The sequence below is a fragment of the Tachyglossus aculeatus genome, chromosome 9, assembly GCF_015852505.1.
Source record: "Tachyglossus aculeatus isolate mTacAcu1 chromosome 9, mTacAcu1.pri, whole genome shotgun sequence".
Classification (NCBI taxonomy): Eukaryota; Metazoa; Chordata; class Mammalia; order Monotremata; family Tachyglossidae; genus Tachyglossus; species Tachyglossus aculeatus.
The window spans coordinates 4663150-4686963 of NC_052074.1; the positions used below are offsets into that span (position 1 = coordinate 4663150).

Genomic DNA, 23814 nt, shown 5'->3' on the forward strand with positions numbered 1-23814 from the left:
GATAAGGATTCGGACTGGACTTTAAAAAACAAACGGCTCAGCCTACAGAAAATTCCTTCTCCTAGCCCGGCTCAGCTGCCTCTGCCTACATAAAACTCCCCTGCATCCCTCCCATTTTTCCTCCTATACCGGGCTGGGGCCTGAGATTCCGGGACATGGTGGGCTTGCATAGCCAATGGGTTCTTTAGGAGATCTGTATATATGTTCGTACATATTTATTACTCTATTTATTTTGCTTGTACATATCTAATCTATTTATTTTATTTTGTTAGTATGTTTGGTTTTGTTCTCTGTCTCCCCCTTTTAGACTGTGAGCCCACTGTTGGGTAGGGACCGTCTCTATATGTTGCCAACTTGGACTTCCCAAGCACTTAGTACAGTGCTCCGCACACAGTTAGCGCTCAATAAATACGATTGATTGATTGATTGATTGATATGGGACTGCTCTCAATAGGGCATGGGGTTTCATCCCAGACTGGAGTCTACGAACACTGGGATGACACTTCTCTGTGCCTCAGTTACCTCCTCTATAAAATGGGGATTAAGACTGTGAGCCTCACTTGGGACGGGGACCAATTTGATTTGCTCGTATCCACCCCAGTGCTTACTACAGTGCCTGGCAATCAATCAATCAATCAATCGTATTTATTGAGCACTTACTGTGTGCAGAGAACTATACTAAGCACTTGGGAAGTACAAGTTGGCAACATATAGAGACAGTCCCAACCCAACAGTGGGCTCACAGTCTAAAAGCACATAATAAGCACTTAACAAATGCCATTATTTTTTTTTCTAAGTCCTCCCTCGGGGGTCTGGGCATTGATTCTAAACCTGGCTCCGCCACTTGTCTGCTGTGTGACCATGGGCAAGTCACTTTACTTCTCTGGGCCCCAGTTACCTCATCCGGAAAACAGGGATTAAAACTGAGCCCCACGTGAGAGAGGGACTGTGTCCAACCCGATTTGCTTGTATCCATCCCAGTGCTTGTTATGGGATATGGCACAGAGTAAGCACTTAACAAATACCATAATTACTATTACTATAATCATTATTATTACTGCTGGGCTTGGGGTAGCCCACGGACTCCTGGGCTCCCATCACAGCCACCCAAGTGCCCGCAGGGACATTGAAACCACCAACCCTACTGGAGTGCTCAATCATTCAATCAATGATATTTATCGAGCACTGACTGCCTGCAGAACACTTTAATGAGCGCTTGGGAGAATACAACACAACAGATTTGGTAGGCACGCTCCCTGCCCACAACAGACTTACAGTTTGCTGCTTCATTAAGGAAGTTTTAGAAGCAGCGTGGCTCAGTGGAAAGAGCCTGGGCTTTGGAGCCAGAGGTCGTGGGTTCAAATCCTGGCTCCGCCAATTGTCAGCTGTGTGACTTTGGGCAAGTCGCTTAACTTCTCTTAAGTTAAGTTCAAGGCCCTGCTGAGAGCTCACCTCCTCCAGGAGGCCTTCCCAGACTGAGCCCCTTCCCTCCTCTCCCCCTCGTCCCCCTCTCCATCCCCCCATCTTACCTCCTTCCCTTCCCCACAGCACCTGTATATATGTATATATGGTTGTACATATTTATTACTCTATTTATTTATTTATTTATTTATTTTACTTGTACATTTCTATCCTATTTATTTTATTTTGTTGGTATGTTTGGTTCTGTTCTCTGTCTCCCCCTTTTAGACTGTGAGCCCACTGTTGGGTAGGGACTGTCTCTATGTGTTGCCAATTTGTACTTCCCAAGCGCTTAGTACAGTGCTCTGCACATAGTAAGCGCTCAATAAATACGATTGATTGATTGATTCTCTGTGCCTCAGTTACCTCATCTGTAAAATGGGGATTAAGACTGTGAGCCCCATGGGGGACAATCTGATCACCTTGTAATCTCCCCAGCACTTAGAACAGTGTTTTCCCTTTTAGACTGTGAGCCCACTGTTGGGTAGGGACTGTCTCTATATGTTGCCAACTTGTACTTCCCAAGCGCTTAGTACAGTGCTCTGCACACAGTAAGCGCTCAATAAATACGATTGATGATGATGATGATGAATTGATTATGGTGATTATTAAGCGCTTACTATGTCCCAAGCACTGTTTTTAGCGCTGGAGTAGATACAAGTTAATCAGGTTGGGCAAAGTCCCTGCCCCAAATGGGGCTCACGCTCTTAATCCACCTTTCATAGATGAGGGAACTGAGGCCCAGAGAAGCGAAGTGACTTGCCCAAGGTCACAGAGCAGGCAAGTGGGCAGAGCAGGCAATATTACTCTATTTATTTATTTATTTGTTTGTTTGTTTGTTTGTTTGTTTATTTATTTTACTTGTACATATCTATCCTATTTATTTTATTTTGTTGGTATGTTTGGTTTTGTTCTCTGTCTCCCCCTTTTAGACTGTGAGCCCACTGTTGGGTAGGGACTGTCTCTATGTGTTGCCAATTTGTACTTCCCAAGCGCTTAGTACGGTGCTCTGCACACAGTAAGCGCACAATAAATACGATTGATTGATTGAAGTGGCGGAGCTGGGATTAGAACCCAGGTCTTTGAGGCTCCCAGGCTCGTGCTTTATCCAGTAGGCAACACTCCACTCCTCTTTCTGTTCTTCTTTGTCCCCCCCATCTTCATAATAATAATAATAATAATAATAATAATTATGGCATTTATTAAGCGCTTACTATGTGCAAAGCACTGTTCTAAGCGCTGGGGAGCTTACAAGGTGATCGAGTTGACCCACGGGGGGCTCCCAGTCTTAATCCCCATTTTCCAGATGAGGCCCAGAGAAGTGAAGTGACTTGCCCAGAGTCACCCAGCTGACAATCGGCAGAGCCGGGATTCGAACCCATGACCTCTGACTCCAAAGCCCGGGCTCTTTCCACTGAGCCACGCTGCTTCATGGAGCCCATCTCTGGAGCAGCTTCACCCCAAGATGTCAGCGCTGTGGGGGCCCCCCGAGGACTGAGACCCCCTTCTTTTAGGCGGTGATCAAGACCCCAAAAGAGACCATGGGCTTGCATCTCGGGTTGCTTCATTAGAATCGGCAGACAGAGCTTCCTGATTCCTACTTTCAAATCGTAATTCATCTCCAAGAGATAATCTAAGAGGTTCAGCCACCTCCCTTCTCTCTCTGTCTCTCTCTGTCCACCCCTCACCTAATAATAATAATAATAATAATATAATGGCATTTATTAAGCGCTTACTATCATCATCATCAATCGTATTTATTGAGTGCTTACTATGTGCAGAGCACTGTATTAAGCGCTTGGGAAGTACAAATTGGCAACATATAGAGACAGTCCCTACCCAACAGTGGGCTCACACTGTTCTAAGCGCTGGGGAAGATACAGTCCCACGTGGGGCTCACAGTCTTCATCCCCATTTCCCAGATGAGGAAACTGAGGCCCAGAGAAGTGAAGCGACTTGCCCAAAGTCACCCAGCTGACAAGTGGCAGAGCCGGGATTTGAACCCATAACCTCCGACCCCAAAGCCTGGGCTCTTTCCACTGAGCCACGCTGCTTGTCACCTCTGAGATCAGAGGCCTCGGCCTGCCCGCACAGACACCCGCAGGGCGGCGATGGCCTTTTCCAGGATTAGCATCCTCTCCGCTGCCGGTAGATTTGGTCTTTTATAAAATAGAAGGCAGAGTACAGTATTTTCGTCATCCAACCCACATACAGGCCTCAGATACATCTGTTACCATGGCAGCACCAATTCCATCTCTCTTTTTATTTTCCTAGGGCTCTAAGGGAGAGGGAAAGAGAGATTTGAACCATAGCCATAAGAGAAGCAGCATGGCCTAGTGGATAGACGAAGGCCCTCTCCTTCCTCTCCCCCTCCTCTTCCTCTCCATCCCCCCCGCTTTACCTCCTTCCCTTCCCCACAGCACCTGTATATATGTTTGTACGTATTTATTACTCTATTTATTTATTTATTTTACTTGTACATATCTATTCTATTCATTTTATTTTGTTAATATGCTTGGTTTCGTTCTCTGTCTCCCCCTTCTAGACTGTGAGCCCGCTGTTGGGTAGGGACCGTCTCTAGATGTTGCCAACTTGGACTTCCCAAGCGCTTAGTCCAGTGCTCTGCACACAGTAAGCGCTCAATAAATACGATTGATTGATTGATTTGTCTGCTCTGTGACCTTGGCCAAGTCATTTCATTCAATCGTATTTATTGAGCGCTCACTGTGTGCAGAGCACTGGACTAAGCGCTTGGAAAGTACAATTCGGCAAAAAATAAAGACAATTCCTGCCCAACAATGGGTTCACAGTCTAGAAGTGGGGAGACAGACATCTAAACAAATAAATAGGCATCAATGACATCAGTATAAACAGAATTGTAGAGATATACACATCATTAATAAAACAAATAGAATAATATGTACATGTTCATTCAATCATATTTATTGAGCACTTTCTGTGTGCAGGGCACTGTACTAAGCGCTTAAGAGCACAGGCTTGGGAGTCAGAGGGCATGGGTTCGAATCCCGACTCCCCCACTTGTCAGCTGTGTGACCTTGGGCAAGGCACTTAACTTCTCCAGGCCTCAGTTACCTCATCTGGAAAATGGAGATTAAAAACGGGAGACATGGACTGTGTCCAACTTAATTAACTTGTATCTACTCCAGCACTTAGTACCATGCCTGGCACGTAATAAGTGCATAATACGATTAATGATGATAATACCATAAAAAACCCCAATTTTTAACAATCTCCACTCATTCATTCATTCATTCAGTGGTATTTATTGAGCACTTACTGTGTGCAGAGCACTGTACTAAGCGCTTGGGAAGTCCAAGTTGGCAACAGATAGAGACGTTCCCTACCCAACAGCGGACTCACAGTCTAGAAGGGGGAGACAGGCAACAAAACAAAACGTATTAACAAAATAAAATAAATAGAATAGTAAATCTGTACAAGTAAAATAAATAGAGTAATAAATCTGTACAAACGTATACACAAGTGCTGTGGGGAGGGGGAGAGGAAGGAGGGGGCTCACTTAACCTTAGTAATCAGGCATTCCTAAAGGGTACCATGCAAATCTTTCCCCCCTTCAGAAATCTGAGCATGAAGCAGTTTAACGTGCAAAATTTTTAGGATGAAACAGGAAAGAGAAGATGAATGACTTTTCCCCAAAAGAAATGTTGAGCCATTTGAAATCTCACAAGATTTCACATCCGATCACTAACTGAATCACTTAGCATCCTGCCCAGAGGGAGGGAGAGAGGGAGAAAGAGGAAGCGGGGAGGGAGGGAAAGAAGGATGAAGGGAGCGAGAGGAGGAAGGAAGAGAAAGATGGAGGGAGGAAAAGAAACAGAAACACCGGTTTTTGGCCTCTTTCCTGAGACGGAATCTCTTCCCACAGAGGCTTGAGTTCCCTGGGGATCCGTTCAGTGAAAATCCAGCTCATTTCCCACAGTCCACCCACCAGTGAGCTGTTGCTGCTGTTTTTAATGGTATTTGTTAAGCACTTCCTATGCGTCCAGCGCTGTTCTACACACTGGGGTAGGTACAGGTTAATTGGGTTGGACAGCGTCCCTGTCCCGCTTGAGGCTCACAGTCCAAATAATAATCATCATCATCATCATCAATCGTATTTATTGAGCGCTTACTGTGTGCAGAGCACTGTACTAAGCGCTTGGGAAGTACAAATTGGCAACATATAGAGACAGTCCCTACCCAACCGTGGGCTCACAGTCTAAAAGGGGGAGACAGAGAACAAAACCAAACATACTAACAAAATAAAATAAATAGAATAGATATGTACAAGTAAAATAAATAAATAGAGTAATAAATATGTGCAAACATATATACATATATCCAGGTGCTGTGGGGAAGGGAAGGAGGTAAGATGGGGGGGATGGAGAGGGGGACGAGGGGGAGAGGAAGGAAGGGGGAGGAAGGAATAATAATAATTATGGCATATATTAAGCACTTACTATGTGCAGAGCACTGTTCTAAGCGCTGGGGATGTTACAAGGTGATCAGGTTGTCCCACGGGGGGCTCACAGTCTTAATCCCCATTTTCCAGATGAGGTAACTGAGGCCCAGGGAAGTGAAGTGACTTGCCCAAAGTCACACAGCTGACATTGGCGGAGCCGGGATTTGAACCCATGAACTCTGACTCCAAAGCCCGGACTCTTTCCACTGAGCCACGCTGCTTCTCCAACAGGGAATGAATCTGCATTTTATAATTGAGGAAACTGAGGCCCCAAGCAGTGAAGTGACCCGCCCAAAGTCACCCAGCAAGCAGTGGGCAGAGCCGGGATTAGAACCCAGAGTCTCCGAATCCCAGACCCAGGCTCTTTCCAGAAGGTCTTGCTGCTTTCAGTCGCCCTTGGCCGAGATCAATCAATCAATCAATCGTATTTATTGAGCGCTTACTGTGTGCAGAGCACTGTACTAAGTGCTTGGGAAGTCCAAGTTGGCAACATATAGAGACAGTCCCTACCCAACAGTGGGCTCACAGTCTAAAAGGGGGGAGACGGAGAACAAAACCAAACATACGAGATGTCACAGGGCGGGTATTTTCGAGATCTTCCTAAATGTCCCTAACGAAATCTGATTTGTGAGCCAGGGACGGGGCGGGCCAGCTTTGATTCCAGGACCCTGGGTTCTAAAGAAGAGTTATAAATAAGGTTGTAAACGTAGAGAAGCAGCGTGGCTCAGTGGAAAGAGCCCGGGCTTTGGAGTCAGAGGTCATGGGTTCGAATCCCAGCTCCGCCACCTGTCTGCTGTGTGACCGTGGGCAAGTCATTTAACTTCTCTGAGCTTGAGTTCCCTCATCTGTCAAATGAGGATTAAGACTGTGAGCCCCACGTGGGACAACTTGATCCCATTGTATCCCCCCAGCGCTTAGAACAGTGCTTTGCACATAGTAAGCGCTTAACAAATGCGAAAAAAAAAATTGAGTAAGACGGAGAGACTGAAAGCTGGGTTTTGGTTAAGCTGATCAGATGTTTCCATTGGCTTGGCGTCTCACTGATTGCTCTAGACTGTAAACCCGGTGTGGGCAGGGATTGTCTCTCTTTATTACTGAATTGTATTTTCCAAGCGCTTAGTACAGTGCTCTGCACACAGTAAGCATTCAATAAATACGATTGAATGAATGAATGATTGACGTCTTATTCATCCAATCGTATTTATTGAGCGCTTGCTGTGTGCAGAGCACTATACTAAGCGCTTGAGCACTGCACTGTTGGGGAAGGCCTCTCGGAGGAGATGGGCTTTTAGTAAGGCTTTGAGGGTGGGGAGAGTGATGGTCCGTTAGATGTGAAGGGGGAAGGCATTCTGTGCCAGAGACAGGACGTGGATGAGGGGTTGGCGGAGAGATCAAGGAGATAATAATAATAATAATGATGGCATTTATTAAGTGCTTACTATGTACAAAACACTGTTCTAAGCGCTGGGGAGGTACAAGGTGATCAGGTTGTCCCACGTGGGGCTCACAGTCTTAATCCCCATTTTACAGATGAGGTAACTGAGGCCCAGAGAAGTGAAGTGACTTGCTCAAAGTCACACAGCTGACAATTGGTGGAGCCGGAATTCGAACCCATGACCTCTGATTCCAAAGCCCGGGCTCTTTCCACTGAGCCACGCTGCTTCTCTGTTGAAATTGAGGTGCAGTGAGTAGGTTGGCATTAGTTCTGATAATACTGGTAATAAAGATTATTCTTAGGGTTTTCATAATAATAATAATAATAATGGCATTTATTAAGCGCTTACTATGTGCAAAGCACTGTTCTAAGCGCTGGGGAGGTTACAAGGTGATCAGGTTGTCCCACGGGGGGCTCACAGTCCCCATTTTACAGATGAGGTAACTGAGGCCCAGAGAAGTGAAGTGTCTTGCCCAAAGTCACCCAGCTGACAATTGGCGGAGCCGGGATTTGAACCCATGACCTCTGACTCCGCAGCCCGTTCTCTTTCCACTGAGGCATGCTGCTTCTAATACTCCTTATAATGCTTATAATACTCCTGATCCTCTCTGAGACAACGATCCCCTTTGGAAAACAGATGGTGCCCTCCCCGCCGTCTGAAGAGCAAACTGGAGGCGATCAAGAAATAGTCCAGCTGTAGGAATTGGGAAAATCATATTCCACCCCACGCCTCGAGAACCTCAGTGGAGAGAGCCGGAGAGCTCGTCCCCCTCTCCATCCCCCCCATCTTACCTCCTTCCCTTCCCCACAGCACCTGTATATATGTATATATGTTTGTACAGATTTTTTACTCTATTTATTTATTTTATTTGTACCTATCTATTCTATTTATTTTATTTTGTGAGTATGTTTGGTTTTGTTCTCCGTCTCCCCCTTTTAGACCGTGAGCCCACTGTTGGGTAGGGACCGTCTCTATACGTTGCCAATTTGTACTTCCCAAGCGCTTAGTACAGTGCTCTGCACATAGTAAGCGCTCAATAAATACGATTGATGATGATGATGATGATGATGAGAGAAAAACCCAGGAACCGCATTAAACCCAACGCCGTAATAAACGAAATAATTGGAATAGAGATATGGAGGCGATCTCTGCTGAAGTCCAAATTTCTCATTTAATTAGGGTCACCCGGAGCTACTGTTCCATCCGACGTTCATTGTCAAAAAAGCGCGTTTGAGAGAAAGGCGGACGTTGCCACGGAAACGGGCTCGTTTCTTAGCAGAAGCTCCGCTGAGGTGAGGCGAGAGAGAGCCAGAGGATCCGAGTGTTTATCGAGTGGACAGAATTCCCGTCACAACTGCTGATCCGCGGTGAAATCTGTTGCAGAGACAGGACAGGGAAGTGTTTCACCCAAGCCATTGGGCAGAGTCGCACTCTGAGGACTCTAAAAGATTCTTTCTTATAATAATAGTAACTGTGGGTGGTGCTTACTATGTGCCAGGCACTGTACTAAGTGCTGGGGTAGTTACACGATAATCAGGTTAAACACAGTCCTTGTCCCACATTCATTCATTCCTTCAATCGTATTTATTGAGCGCTTACTGTGTCCAGTACAAGTTGGCAACATATAGAGACGGTCCCTACCCAACATCGGGATCACAGACTCACAGTCTTAATCCCCATTATACAGACGAGGTAACTGAGGCCCAGGCCCAAGGTCACACAGCGGACGAGTGGCGGAGCCGGGATTAGAACCCAGGTTCGTTCATTCATTCAGTCAGTCGTATTTATTGAGCGCTTACTGTGTGCAGAGCACTGGACTAAGCGCTTGGGAAATACAAGTTGGCAACAGATAGAGACGGTCCCTACCCAACATTGGGCTCACAGACTCACAGTCTTAATCCCCATTATACAGATGAGGTAACTGAGGCCCAGGCCCAAGGTCACACAACGGACGAGTGGCGGAGCCGGGATCAGAACCCAGGTTCATTCATTCATTCAGTCAGTCGTATTTATTGAGCGCTTACTGTGTGCAGAGCACTGGACTAAGCGCTTGGGAAATACAAGTTGGCAACAGATAGAGACGGTCCCTACCCAACATTGGGCTCACAGACTCACAGTCTTAATCCCCATTATACAGATGAGGTAACTGAGGCCCAGGCCCAAGGTCACACAACAGACGAGTGGCGGAGCTGGGATCAGAATCCAGGTTCATTCATTCATTCATTCATTCAGTCGTATTTATTGAGCGCTTACTGTGTGCAGAGCACTGGACTAAGCGCTTGGGAAATACAAGTTGGCAACAGATAGAGACGGTCCCTACCCAACAGTGGGCTCACAGACTCACAGTCTTAATCCCCATTATACAGATGAGGTAACTGAGGCCCAGGCCCAAGGTCACACAACGGACGAGTGGCGGAGCCGGGATTAGAACCCAGGTTCATTAATTCATTCATTCAGTCGTATTTATTGAGCGCTTACTGTGTGCAGAGCATTGGACTAAGCGCTTGGGAAGTACAAGTTGGCAACAGATAGAGACGGTCCCTACACAACATTGGGCTCACAGACTCACAGTCTTAATCCCCATTATACAGACGAGGTAACTGAGGCCCAGGCCCAAGGTCACACAATGGACAAGTGGCGGAGCCGGGATTAGAACCCAGGTTCATTCATTCATTCATTCAGTCGTATTTATTGAGCGCTAACTGTGTGCACAGCACTGTACTAAGCGCTTGGAAAGTACAAGTTGGCAACATATAGAGACGGTCCCTACCCAACATCGGGCTCACAGATTCACAGTCTTAATCCCCATTATACAGATGAGGTAACTGAGGCCCAGGCCCAAGGTCACACGATGGACGAGTGGCGGAGCCGGAATTAGAACCCAGGTTCATCATTCATTCATTCAGTTGTATTTATTGAGTGCTTACTGTGTGCAGAGCACTGGACTAAGCTCTTGGGAAATACAAGTTGGCAATATATAGAGACGGTCCCTACCCAACATCGGGCTCACAGACTCACAGTCTTAATCCCCTTTATACAGATGAGGTAACTGAGGCCCAGGCCCAAGGTCACACAACGGACGAGTGGCGGAGCCGGGATTAGAACCCAGGTTCATTCATTCATTCATTCAGTTGTATTTATTGAGCGCTTACTGTGTGCAGAGCACTGGACTAAGCGCTTGGGAAATACAAGTTGGCAACATATAGAGACGGTCCCTACCCAACATTGGGCTCACAGACTCACAGTCTTAATCCCCATTATACAGATGAGGTAACTGAGGCCCAGGCCCAAGGTCACACAACGGACGAGTGGCCGAGCCGGGATCAGAACCCAGGTTCATTCATTCATTCATTCAGTTGTATTTATTGAGCGCTTACTGTGTGCAGAGCACTGGACTAAGCGCTTGGGAAGTACAAGTTGGCAACATATAGAGACGGTCCCTACCCAACAGTGGGCTCACAGACTCACAGTCTTAATCCCCATTATACAGATGAGGTAACTGAGGCCCAGGCCCAAGGTCACACAACGGACGAGTGGCGGAGCCGGGATCAGAACCCAGGTGCATTCATTCATTCATTCAGTCGTATTTATTGAGCGCTTACTGTGTGCAGAGCACTGTACTAAACGCTTGGAAAGTACAAGTTGGCAACATATAGAGACGGTCCGTACCCAACATTGGGCTCACAGACTCACAGTCTTAATCCCCATTATACAGATGAGGTAACTGAGGCCCAGGCCCAAGGTCACACAACGGACGAGTGGCGGAGCCGGGATTAGAACCCAGGTTCATTCATTCATTCATTCATTCAGTCATATTTATTGAGCTCTTACTGTGTGCAGAGCACTGTACTAAGCGCTTGGAAAGTACAAGTTGGCAACATATAGAGACGGTTCCTACCCAACATTGGGCTCACAGACTCACAGTCTTAATCCCCATTATACAGATGAGGTAACTGAGGCCCAGGCCCAAGGTCACACAACGGACGAGTGGCGGAGCCGGGATTAGAACCCAGGTTCATTCATTCATTCATTCAGTCGTATTTATTGAGCACTTACTGTGTGCACAGCACTGTACTAAGCGCTTGGAAAGTACAAGTTGGCAACATATAGAGATGGTCCCTACCCAACAGCGGGCTCACAGTCTAGAAGGGGGAGACAGACAACAAAATAAAACATATTAACAAAATAAAATAAATAGAATAAATATGTACAAATAAAATAAATAAATAAATAAATAGAGTAATAAATCCGTAGAAACATATATACATATATACAGGTGCTGTGGGGAGGGGAAGGAGGTAAGGCGGGGGGATGGGGAGGGGGAAGAGAGCCAGAAACGTTGGGAAACTGCCCCTCAAAGGGGTCCAAAAAGAATAAATGAAATGGGGATTGAGGCTGAGAGCCCCATGTGGGACAGGGACTGTGTCCAACCCAATTGGCTTGTATCCGCCGCTCTGCTGTTTGACCTTGGGCAAGTCATTCGGCTCTCTGTGCCTCAACTGCCTCATCTGTAAAAGGGGGATTAAGATTGTGAGCCCTAAGTGGGACAGGGACTGGGTCCAGCCGGATTAGTCTGTATTTCCCTCAGCGCTTAGTACAGTGCCTGTCCCAGAGTCGGCGTTTATAAATACCATAATTATCATAATTCATTATAATGTTAAAGAATGTATTCTATAACACATTAATACATTCGTATATAATATATACATGAGAAATATTGTTACTTATTCTGTCTCCTCCTCTAGACTGTAAACTCGTTGTGGGCAGAGAACGTGTCTGCTAATTCTCTTGGACTCTCCTGAGCGCTTAGTACAGTATATGCTTCTCATATATTTAATCTTACTCTATTTTACTTGTACATATCTATTCTATTTATTTTATTTTGTTAATATGTTTTGTTCTCTGTCTCCCCCTTTTAGACTCTGAGCCCACTGTTGGGTAGGGACTTTCTCTACATGTTGCCAACTTGTACTTCCCAAGCGCTTAGTACAGTGCTCTGCACACAGTAAGCGCTCAATAAATACGATTGATGATGATGGTGTTGATATATTTATATCTCTCTAATCTTACTCTATTTTACTTGTACATATCTATTCTATTTATTTTATTTTGTTAATATGTTTTGTTCTCTGTCTCCCCCTTCTAGACTGTGAGCCCACTGTTGGGTAGGGTCTGTCTCTATGTGTTGCCAACTTGTACTTCCCAAGCGCTTAGTACAGTGCTCTGCACACAGTAAGCGCTCAATAAATACGATTGATGATGATGATATATTTGTATCTCTCTAATCTTACTCTATTTTACTTGTACATATCTATTCTATTTATTTCATTTTGTTAATATGTTTTGTTCTCTGTCTCCCCCTTCTAGACCGTGAGCCCACTGTTGGGTAGGGACTGTCTCTAGATGTTGCCAACTTGTACTTCCCAAGCACTTAGTACAGTGCTCTGCACACAGTAAGCGCTCAATAAATACGATGGATTGATTGATTGATACAGTGCTCTGTTTATAGTAAGTGCTCATTAAATACGATTGATCGATCATTACACATTTTGTTAGGCTTTTCAAATGGTGGACATCTCAAGATATAACGCTTCTTAGGAGAACATTTCCCAACTGAATTTTGCTTCTTAAAGCAAATATTTCTCACGTGTGAACCGATTTTGATGTCTTTTGCTTTCTCTGTTTGCAGGAAGACCTGGCTTACTAAGGTTGGAAGTCCCAGCTCTCACATTTCCCGAACTGATTTTTCTAACGAGAAGACCATCTCGAAGCTCGATTACTCCAGTTTTAGCATCAAATACTAACGGAGAAACAGCCTGCCGCTTAAAATGCTTAGTAAGCTCCGTGACTTGTTTTAATCCATAAAATGGAATGGCAGCGCTTTTCGGTGTCTCCTGCGTTTGATTAAGAAGAAAGCATCATCCATTATAAGGTGCCATAAAAACCTGAAAATGTAAGTTCTGGGAGCCATAAAGCTAGAAATGTTATTGAATGTTATTAAAATTTCTCAACACCACTCGGCTTTAAGAAGGTACAGATTAAGAAGAGCTAAGGCAAAAAATAAGCCCATATTGTGCGGCAGACGAATCTTCTAATTTGTGCCCATGTATTTCAGAGTTGAACGTATACGGTGATACGCATGTGGTTTCACTGATGATAAGCCGTTAAGTTAACTATTTAATAATAACAGCTGGTTGCCATCATGTGCCCAATTAAATTCTGAAATGTTTGACTTTCATAATCGCCTCGTACGTTAGAGGGTCTGAAAGCGGAAAATAAACGTTATGTGATGTTCAGAAGGTATTCGTCATGTCTGATTTTATTTTTTAGAAATACGGTCTCTCCTGAGTATGATTCTCAGTCATGGGATGACCAGGGACTTTAAGTGGGAAGGATTGTGGAGAGCATTAATTTGGGGGACCTCTAATGAAGTTATGCGATACCCCCGGAGTCAGTGAAAGGAAATAATGTGGTCACTTCAGATCAAGATCAGTGGTATTTATTGAGCGCTGACTCTATACTAAGCACTCATGGTTTTTAGGGATCAGGAATCCAAGGCACGGAGTCCCCAAGCCTCAATTTTCGGACCGTTTCTCCGTTAAACGACAGTGACAGTTGACTCTAGTTGATGTGAGTGGAATTCCTAGCTGAGATTCGGAATCCGCCTCAGCCAAAGCCCAAGAGAACCTGCCCCATTTACTCAAAATGTGAGCCCACTGTCGGGTAGGGACCGTCTCTATATGTTGCCAACTTGGACTTCCCAAGCGCTCAGTACAGTGCTCTGCATGCAGTAAGCGCTCAATAAATACGATTGAATGAATGAATGTATATATGTACGTATTACTCTATTTTATTTGTACATATTTATTCTATTTATTTTATTTTGTTAATATGTTTTGTTTTGTTGTCTGTCTCCCCCTTCTAGAGTGTGAGCCCGCTGTTGGGTAGGGACCGTCTCTATATGTTGCCAACTTGGACTTCCCAAGCGCTCAGTACAGTGCTCTGCATGCAGTAAGCGCTCAATAAATACGATTGAATGAATGAATGTATATATGTTTGTACGTATTACTCTATTTTATTTGTACATATTTATTCTATTTATTTTATTTTGTTAATATGTTTTGTTTTGTTGTCTGTCTCCCCCTTCTAGACTGTGAGCCCGCTGTTGGGTAGGGACCGTCTCTAGATGTTGCCAACTTGTACTTCCCAAGCGCTTAGTACAGTGTTCTGCATGCAGTAAGCGCTCAATAAATACGATTGAATGAATGAATGTATACATGTTTGTACATATTACTCTATTTTATTTGTACATATTTATTCTATTTATTTTATTTTGTTAATATGTTTTGTTTTGTTGTCTGTCTCCCCCCTTCTAGACTGTGAACCCGCTGTTGGGTAGGGACCGTCTCTAGATGTTGCCAGCTTGTACTTCCCAAGCGCTTAGTACAGTGCTCTGCATGCAGTAAGCGCTCAATAAATACGATTGAATGAATGAATATATATATGTTTGTACGTATTACTCTATTTTATTTGTACACATTTATTCTATTTATTTTATTTTGTTAATATGTTTTGTTTTGTTGTCTGTCTCCCCCTTCTAGACTGTGAGCCCGCTGTTGGGTAGGGACCGTCTCTAGATGTTGCCAACTTGGACTTCCCAAGCTCTTAGAACAGTGCTCTGCACACAGTAAGCGCTCAATAAATGCGATTGAATGAATGAATGGATGAAAAAGAAAACTGGATTAAGCCATTGTTAGTGGGAAGAACCCCTCTCAGGATGGCACCTGGAGAATTTCCGGTCTCGGCTATGGGAGGGAGAGTCAAGCGGTTAACCCATTCCATTCCTAGCTTGGACAGTGACTAGCTAATTTTCCTCCTCCCCAAGTCATAGCTTCCAAACTATGGGGAAGCAGCTGGGTGTCAGAAGTCCTGGGTTCTAATTCCGACTCCACCACTTGTCTGCCGAGTGACCTTGGGAGAGTCACTTCACTTCCTCTGTGCCTCAGTTACCTCCTCTGTAAAATGGGGATGAAGTCTGTGAGCCCCACGTTGGACTGTGTCCAACCTGATGATCTTTTACCTACCCCAGTGCATAGTACATTCATTCATTCATTCAATTCATTCAATCATATTTATTGAGCGCTTACTGTGTGCAGAGCAGTGCCTGGCATGTAGTAAACGCTTAATAAATATACCATTAAAAAAACCCTCAGTCTGTCGGTCAGGAGGTCTGGAGTCAGGACTCGGGGCAGAAACCTTCCAAAGCATTACCTGCATCTGCAAATGCGCGGTGTTGTAAGGCGCTTTTATCCACCTGCAGAGTTGAATCCCCAAACAGACATTTCCAAAACTATTAAAAGCCGCTCCAAAACTCCACTTGCCTCTGCTGATTTGCAATGTCTGTTTAATGAATTATAATTCCCTGCACGGTATAACTGTCAAACAGAAATGCGGACAGCCTAATAACCAAAAATGGCCAAATGTCATTATTTCTACTTCCAGGGCAAAGATCACGTGGCTACAAAGGATTAAGAAAAACCCACTGCAGGATTCCGGCCAGAAAACGACCCCAGAAACTCACTTCGAAACTTCTTTCGTGGAGCTGGGTTCAACGATCCCTACATGACATGATCAAAATCCATAGCGGCACATCAGAATGTGAAAAATGATGGGGCGGAAGGTTAAAGTTAGCGGGTTTTCAAATATGGTACCCCAAAGAGCATAGTGGGGTTTTAGTCACCCGATTTCTCTACATGACACCAATCTGTCACTTTTCATCTCCCTCATGCTCTTTTGCCTTTCCCAGCAGTCTTTATTCTTAGAAAACTAGAGGCATTTTTGCCCTTAGAATCCTCTCACTCGACAAAGTGAACCGGATTAGTGAAGAGAGCTTAATGATAATGCACAGCTCAGCAGTGCTACTGGTTGAAAACTATTGTAAATGCTGATTGGGAGCTATCACTTTCAGTTTGTGAGCTGAAAGAAAGCATGAAAGGACTGTGCAAATAGACCGATTCAGGCCTGGGTTTTGTTTTTTTTTATAGTTCAGCCTGATGTGACAAAATAATGACCCCCCAAATAATTGTTGGATTGGTTAAGCACTTACTGTGTGTCAAGCACTATACTAAATATTGGAGGAAATACAAGTTGGACAGGACAGACATGGGGCCCTGGACCACCTAAGCAGGAGGGAGAACAGATATTGAATCCCCATCCTGCAAGTGAGGGAACCGAGGCCCAGAGACGTGAAGTGACTTGTCCAAGGTCACCCAGTGGACAAGTGACGAGTCGGGATTAGAACCCAGATCTGATGACTCCCAGGACTGTTCTCTACAGGGCCACGGGGGAAGTATTTCTTCCCTTTTAGCTCCTTGCAGACAGGGAATGTGTCTGTTCTTTTGTTCCCTTGTTCTCTGCTCACAGTAAGCACTCAATAAATATGACTGAGTTCTAGTCCTGACTTCCCTATTTGTCTCCTGTGTGACAAGCCACTTCTCTGTGCCTGTTTCCTCACCTGTAAAATGGAAATTAAACACCCGTCCTCTTCGTTCCTCTATTGCTAACCTTCTCACCCGCACACAGTGAGCCTGGAATGAATACCGCAGTTATTATTATAAAATTCCTGGTCTCCAGTGGCATGGAATTTTTTCATGGCATTTGTTAAGTGCTTACTCTGTGCTAGGCACTGAATCAAGGGCCGGGGTGGATAGAAGCGAATTGGGTTGGACACAGTCTGGGGTCCACATGGGGCTCACAGCGTTAATCCCCACTTTACAGATGAGGTAAGTGAGGCACGGAGGATAATAATAATAATAATAATAATGGTATTTGTTAAGCACTTATTATGTGTCAAGCACGGTTCTAAGCGACGGGGTAGATACAAGCTAATCACGTGGGACACAGTCCCTGTCCCACATGACACTCACAGTCTTCACCCCCGTTTTACAGATGAAGGAACTGAGACACAGAGAAGTTAAGTAATTTGCCCAAGGTCACACAGCAGGTAAGTGGCAGAGCCAGAATTAGAACCCAGCTCCTTCTGACTCGCAGGCCTGTTCTGTGGCCACTGGGCCCCACTGCTACTCCTTAGCCTCGATAATAGGCTTTAGAAAAGGCAAGAAAAGAGCTTGTAGGCGTAATGATACCCATACCTTCTTGTGATCTCTCTCTGTGACTCGTTAACTGGGTCAAATCCACACGCCGTGTACACTTAACCTTGATTTTCTTACAGCCGTGCAGATGAAACCTAAAGAGCAACGGTAGTAATAATGTATTTACTTTGCTATTCCAAAGTAAATAATTGTTAGTGGAATTCCCATAAAGGGCTGAAGTAGCCAAGAACTTTCTGAGCTTCGCCTTTTTGAAGTATTTTTTTACTACAGAGGTAAAAGAAAAAGTGAAGAGAAATATGTGTGAGCAAATATAATACTCAGCGTTGCAGTTTTTGGGCTAAGCGTTTCTTGGGAACGACAGAGGCCAGAATTCCATTCGCGGCCCCTGATCACTCCCTGCCTGGAGCCCAGATTACCCTTTGGTCATCAGTTTGACTTGAAAGCATCAGCAAACTGGATAAACCAGTGGATTTACAGCTGGACAGTGGCTTTAGCTACAATTGCAGAATTCCCTCTGTGTTCGTATGCCAGCCGATCTAAAAGGAAAATTATTTTTAATAGTAAAAATGAAGTTCATTCATTCGATCATATTTATTGAGCACTTACTGTGTGCAGAGCACTGTACTAATCAATCAATCAATTGTATTTATTGGGCACTTACTGTGTGGAGAGCACTGTACTAAGTGCTTGGGAAGTACAAGTTGGCAACGTACAGAGACAGTCCCTACCCAACAGTGGGCTCACAGTCTAAAAGGGGGAGACAGAGAACCATCAATCATCATCAATCGTATTTATTGAGTGCTTACTGTGTGCAGAGCACTGTACTAAGCGCTTGGGAAGTACAAGTTGGCAACATATAGAGACAGTCCCTACCCAACAGTGGGCTCACGCCAAACATACTAACAAAATAAAATAAATAGAATAGATATGTACAAGTAAAATAAATAAATAGAGTAATAAATATGTACATACATATATACAGGTGCTGTGGGGAAGGGAAGGAGGTAAGATGGGGGATGGAAAGGGGGAGAGGAAGGAAGGGGCTCAGTCTGGGAAGGCCTCCTGGAGGAGGTGAGCTCTCAGTAGGGTCTTGAAGGGAGGAAGAGAGCTGCAAGAGAGCTACTAAGTGCTTGGGAGAATACAGTATGACAATAAACAGATAATAATAATAATGATGGCATTTATTAAGCGCTTACTATGTGCAAAGCACTGTTCTAAGCGCTGGGGGGATACAAGGTGATGAGGTTGTCCCACATGGGGCTCACAGTCTTCATCCCCATTTTACAGATGAGGGAACTGAGGCACAGAGAAGTTAAGTGACTTGCCCAAAGTCACACAGCTGACAAGTGGCGGAGCCGGGATTTGAACCCATGACCTCTGACTCCAAAGCCCGTGCTCTTTCCCACTGAGCCACGCTGCTTCTCTTATAACTACTACTACTACTAATAATAATTGTGGTATTTGTTAAGCACTTACTATGTGCCAGGCCCTGTACTAAGCACTGGGGTAGATACAAGCAAATCAGTTTGGACACAGTCCCTAGACATGGGGCTCACAGTCTTAAACCCCCATATTACAGATGAGGGAACTGAGGCACAGAGAAGTGAAGTGACTTGCCCAAGGCCACACAGTAGACAACTGAAAAGGTATACTAGAGCCAACATAGTTTCCTATTCAGTGATGAGTTCTGGATGGAGAATGTAGTGTATTAAAATGAAAATGCACCCTTGCCATGGAAATAATTCACAAAGAATTGACTTTAAAATCTTGAGACCAAAAGCGAGTTATAACTGTAAAGTTAAAATTCAATTATTTCCATTTTTAAAGGTGGTTTGATGGACCCAAGAAGTTCAACTGCAAATGCGCCCTTGTCACGGAAATAATTCGCGAAGAATTGACTTTAAAATCTTGAGACCAAAAGCGAGTTATAACTGTAAAGTTAAAATTCAATTATTTCCATTTTTAAAGGTGGTTTGATGGATCCAAGAAGTTCAACTGCAAATATCCTTAGAAATGTGAATATGAATCGAACTAGTTATTCCTGATCATCAAATAATAATAATGGCATTAGTAATTCTGATATTTGTTAAGAACTTACTATGTGTCGAGCACTGTGCTAAGCACTGGGGTGCATACAAGTTAATCAAGTCAGACACAGTCCCTGTCCCATATGGGGCTCCCAGTCAAAACCCATATGACTTTCTTGGGTATGTGAAAGCAGTTGATAAAAGGAAAATAATAGGTTCAGGTTGTTTCACTAGGAATGCCTATAGCCAAGTACTGCTCTCCGATCTTATTACAAGTAGTCAAACAATTAATCAGGATGAAAACCTATTTAGTGAAGCTAGAAAATCCCATTGCCAACCTCAAAACACGAGTCATATTCACAAATGTTACATTTGAGTGACCGACCGTTGACCTATTTTTAGTCATATAATAATAACAATGGCATATCATTTGGCCTGCGGCATATTTAAACAACTTTTTATGGTTTGGATTTTGTTCTTCCTGGATCAGTCGGTCAATCAATGGCATTTGTTGAGGGGTTACTGTGTGCAGAGCACTGTGCTAAGCACTGGGGTACATACAAGTTAATCAAGTCAGACACCATCCCTGTCCCATATGGGGCACCCAGTCAAAACCCATATGACTTTCTTGGGTATGTGAAAGCAGTTGATATAAGGAAAATAATAAATTCAAGTTGTTTCACTAGGAATGCCTATAGCCAAGTTACAGTACTGCTCTCCGATCTTTTTACAAGTAGTCAAACAAGTACTCAGGATGAAAACCCATTTAGTGAAGCTAGAAAATCCCATTGCCAACCTCAAAACACGAGTCATATTCATAAATGTTACATTTGAGTGACCGAGCGTTGACCTATTTTTAGTCATATAATAATAATAATGGCATATCATTTGGCCTGCGGCATATTTAAGCAACTTTTTATGGTTTGGATTTTGTTCTTCCTGGATCAATCGGTCAATCAGCGGCATTTATTGAGGGCTTACTGTGTGCAGAGCACTTTACTAAGTGCTCGGGAGAGTACAACAGAGTTGGTAGGCATATTCCCTGCCCACAACAAGCTTATAGTCTAGCCAATGGAAACATCCCGCCGTTACCGTTTTAACCTGTTGCCTTTACGTTAGCAAATGAAAAGAAACTTTCTAAATAGCCCTGGCAGATTGTGTTTGTTTTTACATCTAAAATAGGTGTATGTTTGCGATCATGGAAAAATATGAAGCAACTTCACCAGTCTGTAAAGTGAATCTGGACTGCTGAACTGACCGAAGCCAATCTCTCTTTTCTGATCAATCAGTCAATCGATAGTATTTACTGAATGCCTAAATGTGTGAAGAACACTGTACTAAATGCTTGGGAGAGGACAACAGAAGCGAGACATACCACCATGGCCCCTCAGGAACTTAGAATATAATGGAGTGGACGGGTATAAATTATTTACAAAAAGTGGGAACAGGAGGAAAACCAGGATATAACAGGAAGTAGCAAAAATAGAGTGGGATGAAAATAGCTGTATAAATAACTGAATACAAATTCAGTATACACAGTCTGATTTTGTTAGTGCTGGTTTGTCCAAATGATAACAAAGAAAGGCCGGAACTTTCTGTCCAGCACTTGGCATAAGAAATGAACAGTTCAGCCATCAATTTAATCAATCCGTAGTATTTTTGAGTGCCGGCTGGCTGCGGAGCACTGTACTAAGAGCTTGCTCTGCACATAGTAAGTGCTCAATAACTACCCCTTATTGATTGAGAGAGTACTCATTTACCTCATCTTTAAAATGGAGATTAAGACCGTGAGTCCCATGCGGGACAGGGACTGTGTCCAACCCCATTCGCTTGTATCCACCCCAGCACTTAGTACAGTGCCTGACACATAGTAAGCGCTTAACAAATACCATCATTATTATTATTAACAATTACTATGTAAAAAAGGAGGGAATAGATCTGCCAATTCTGTGGTATTCATTCATTCAGTCGTATATATTGAATACTTACCGTGTGCAGAAAACTGAACTAAGCGCTTGGAAATTACAAAAGTACAGTTTGTATTGTGTGCTCCCACGTATTTAGTACAGTGCTCTGCACAAAATAAGCGCTCAACACATACCACTGGGGAAGCAGCGTGGCTCAGTGGAAAGAGCTGGGGCTGAGGAGTCTGAGGTCATGGGTTCAAATCCCTGCTCTGCCACTTAGCTGTGTGACTTTGGGCAAGCCACTTCACTTCTCTGTGCCTCAGTTACCTCATTGTAAAATGGGGATGAAGACTGTGAGCCCCACATGGGACAACCTGATAACCTTGTAAACTCCCCAGTGCTTAGAACAGTGCTTTGAACATAGTAAGTGCTTAATAAATGCCATTTTTATTATTATTATACTATTGATGGTGATGAGGGGGAGGAGGAAGTTGCAAAATTTAGTACAGTAATAAGCGCTTGGAAAGTACGAAAGTACAATTTGTATTGTGTGCTCCCACGTGTTTAGTACAGTGCTCTGCACAAGGTAAGCACTCAACACGTACCATTGATGGGGATGAGTGGGAGGAGGAAGTTGAGAGGACACAAGTGCTCAGGTAGCAGTGCTGATTGCAAAATATATATATATATATATATATACTATATGTATACTATATGTATATATAAATATATATACAAAGTATATGTATACATATATATTTAATAATGGTATTTGTTATATGTGACAAGCACTGATAATAATAATAATAATCATGATGGCATTAAGTGCTTACTATGTGCAAAGCACTGTTCTAAGCGCTGGGGAGGTTACAAGGTGTTCAGGTTGTCCCATGGGGGGCTCACAGTCTTCATCCCCATTTGACAGATGAGGTCACTGAGGCCCAGAGAAGTGAAGTGACTTGCCCAAAGTCACACAGCTGACAAGCGGCGGAGCCGGGATTTGAACCCATGATCTCTGACTCCAAAGCCCCGGCTCTTTCCACTGAGCCACGCTGCTTCTCCACTGATTCATTCAATCGCATTTGTTGAGTGCTTACTGTGTGCAGAGCACTGTACTAAGCGCTTGAAGTGATCTAAGCACTGGGAGAGATAGAAGTTACGCAGGCCAACAGGGAGGATTTAATTCAATCCCCGTTTTACAGATGAGGAAACTGAGGCCCAGAGAGGTGACTTGCCTGAGGTCTAAGCACTGCAATAGATAGTTACGCAGGCCAACAGGGAGAATTTAATTCAATCCCCATTTTACAGATTTGGAAACTGGGGCCCAGAGAGGTGACTTGCCCCAGGCCTAAGCACTGGGAGAGATAGAAGTTGCACAGGCCAACAGGGAGGATTTAATTCAATCCCCATTTTACAGATGAGGAAACCGAGGCCCAGAGAGGTGATTTGCCCAAGGTCTAAGCACTGGGAGAGATAGAATTTACGCAGGCCAACAGGGAGGATTTAATTCAATCCCCATTTTACAGATGAGGAAACTGAGGCCCAGAGAGGTGACTTGCCCGAGGTCACCCAGCAGCCGTGTCGGATGCGGGATTTGAACCCAGAACCTTCTGGATCCCAGGCCCCCCCCCCCGCTCTAACCATTGGGGGGCGCTGCCCCGTGCGCCGAGGGGTCGGTGACGTCACGGGCGCGGCCCCGCCCGGCCGGCTCGTTTCCTCCCGCCGCCGCCAGGGGCCGCTGCCGGACCCGTTCCCGCGGGCTCCGCACGGCGCATGCGCGCGTCGCCAGCCACTCGACCCGCCCTCCGCAGCACTGTTACTATTCATTCATTCATTCAATCGTATTTATTGGGCGCCTACTGTGTGCAGAGCACTGGACTAAGCGCTTGGGAAGGACAAGTTGGCAACATATAGAGACGGTCCCTACCCAACAGCGGGCTCACAGTCTAGCAGGGGGAGATAGACAACAAAACAAAACATATTAACAAAATAAAATAAATAGAATAAATATGTACAAGTAAAATAAATAGGGTAATAAATATGTACAAACATATATATATATATAGTACAGTGCTCTGCACACAGTAAGCGCTCAATAAATACGATTGATTGATATACATACATACAGGTGCTGTGGGGAGGGGGAGAAGGGGGAGAGGAAGGAGGGGGCTTCCATGCAGGCCTCGGTGGCCCGTTGTTGGGTAGGGACCGTCTCTATCTGTTGCCAACTTGTACTTCCCAAGCGCTTAGTCCAGTGCTCTGCACACAGTAAGCGCTCAATAAATACGATTGAATGAACGAATGTTGGGTAGAGACTGTCTCTAGATGTTGCCAACTTGTACTTCCCAAGCGCTTAGTCCAGTGCTCTGCACACTGTAAGCGCTCAATAAA

At 44.4% G+C, this 23814-nt stretch overlaps 1 protein-coding gene across 5 annotated transcripts in view; it reads left to right on the plus strand.

The window, feature by feature from the left end:
• ACYP2 (acylphosphatase 2) overlaps positions 1-16801 on the plus strand; it is a 78068-nt gene extending 61267 nt beyond the window's left edge. For 2 of the 5 annotated variants that reach the window (XR_005452335.1, XR_005452336.1), the window contains 2 exons: positions 13067-13330; positions 15880-16801. Coding sequence is in view for 3 of the 5 variants with exons in the window: in XM_038751851.1 (XP_038607779.1) it covers positions 13067-13242 (176 nt within the window). In the remaining 2 variants the exon portion in view is untranslated. Of the gene's footprint in view, positions 1-8556; positions 8669-13066; positions 13677-15879 lie in introns of those variants that run through there. The other 3 variants (XM_038751851.1, XM_038751852.1, XM_038751853.1) reach the window with 2 other exon arrangements.
• Positions 16802-23814: the final 7013 nt, after the last annotated feature.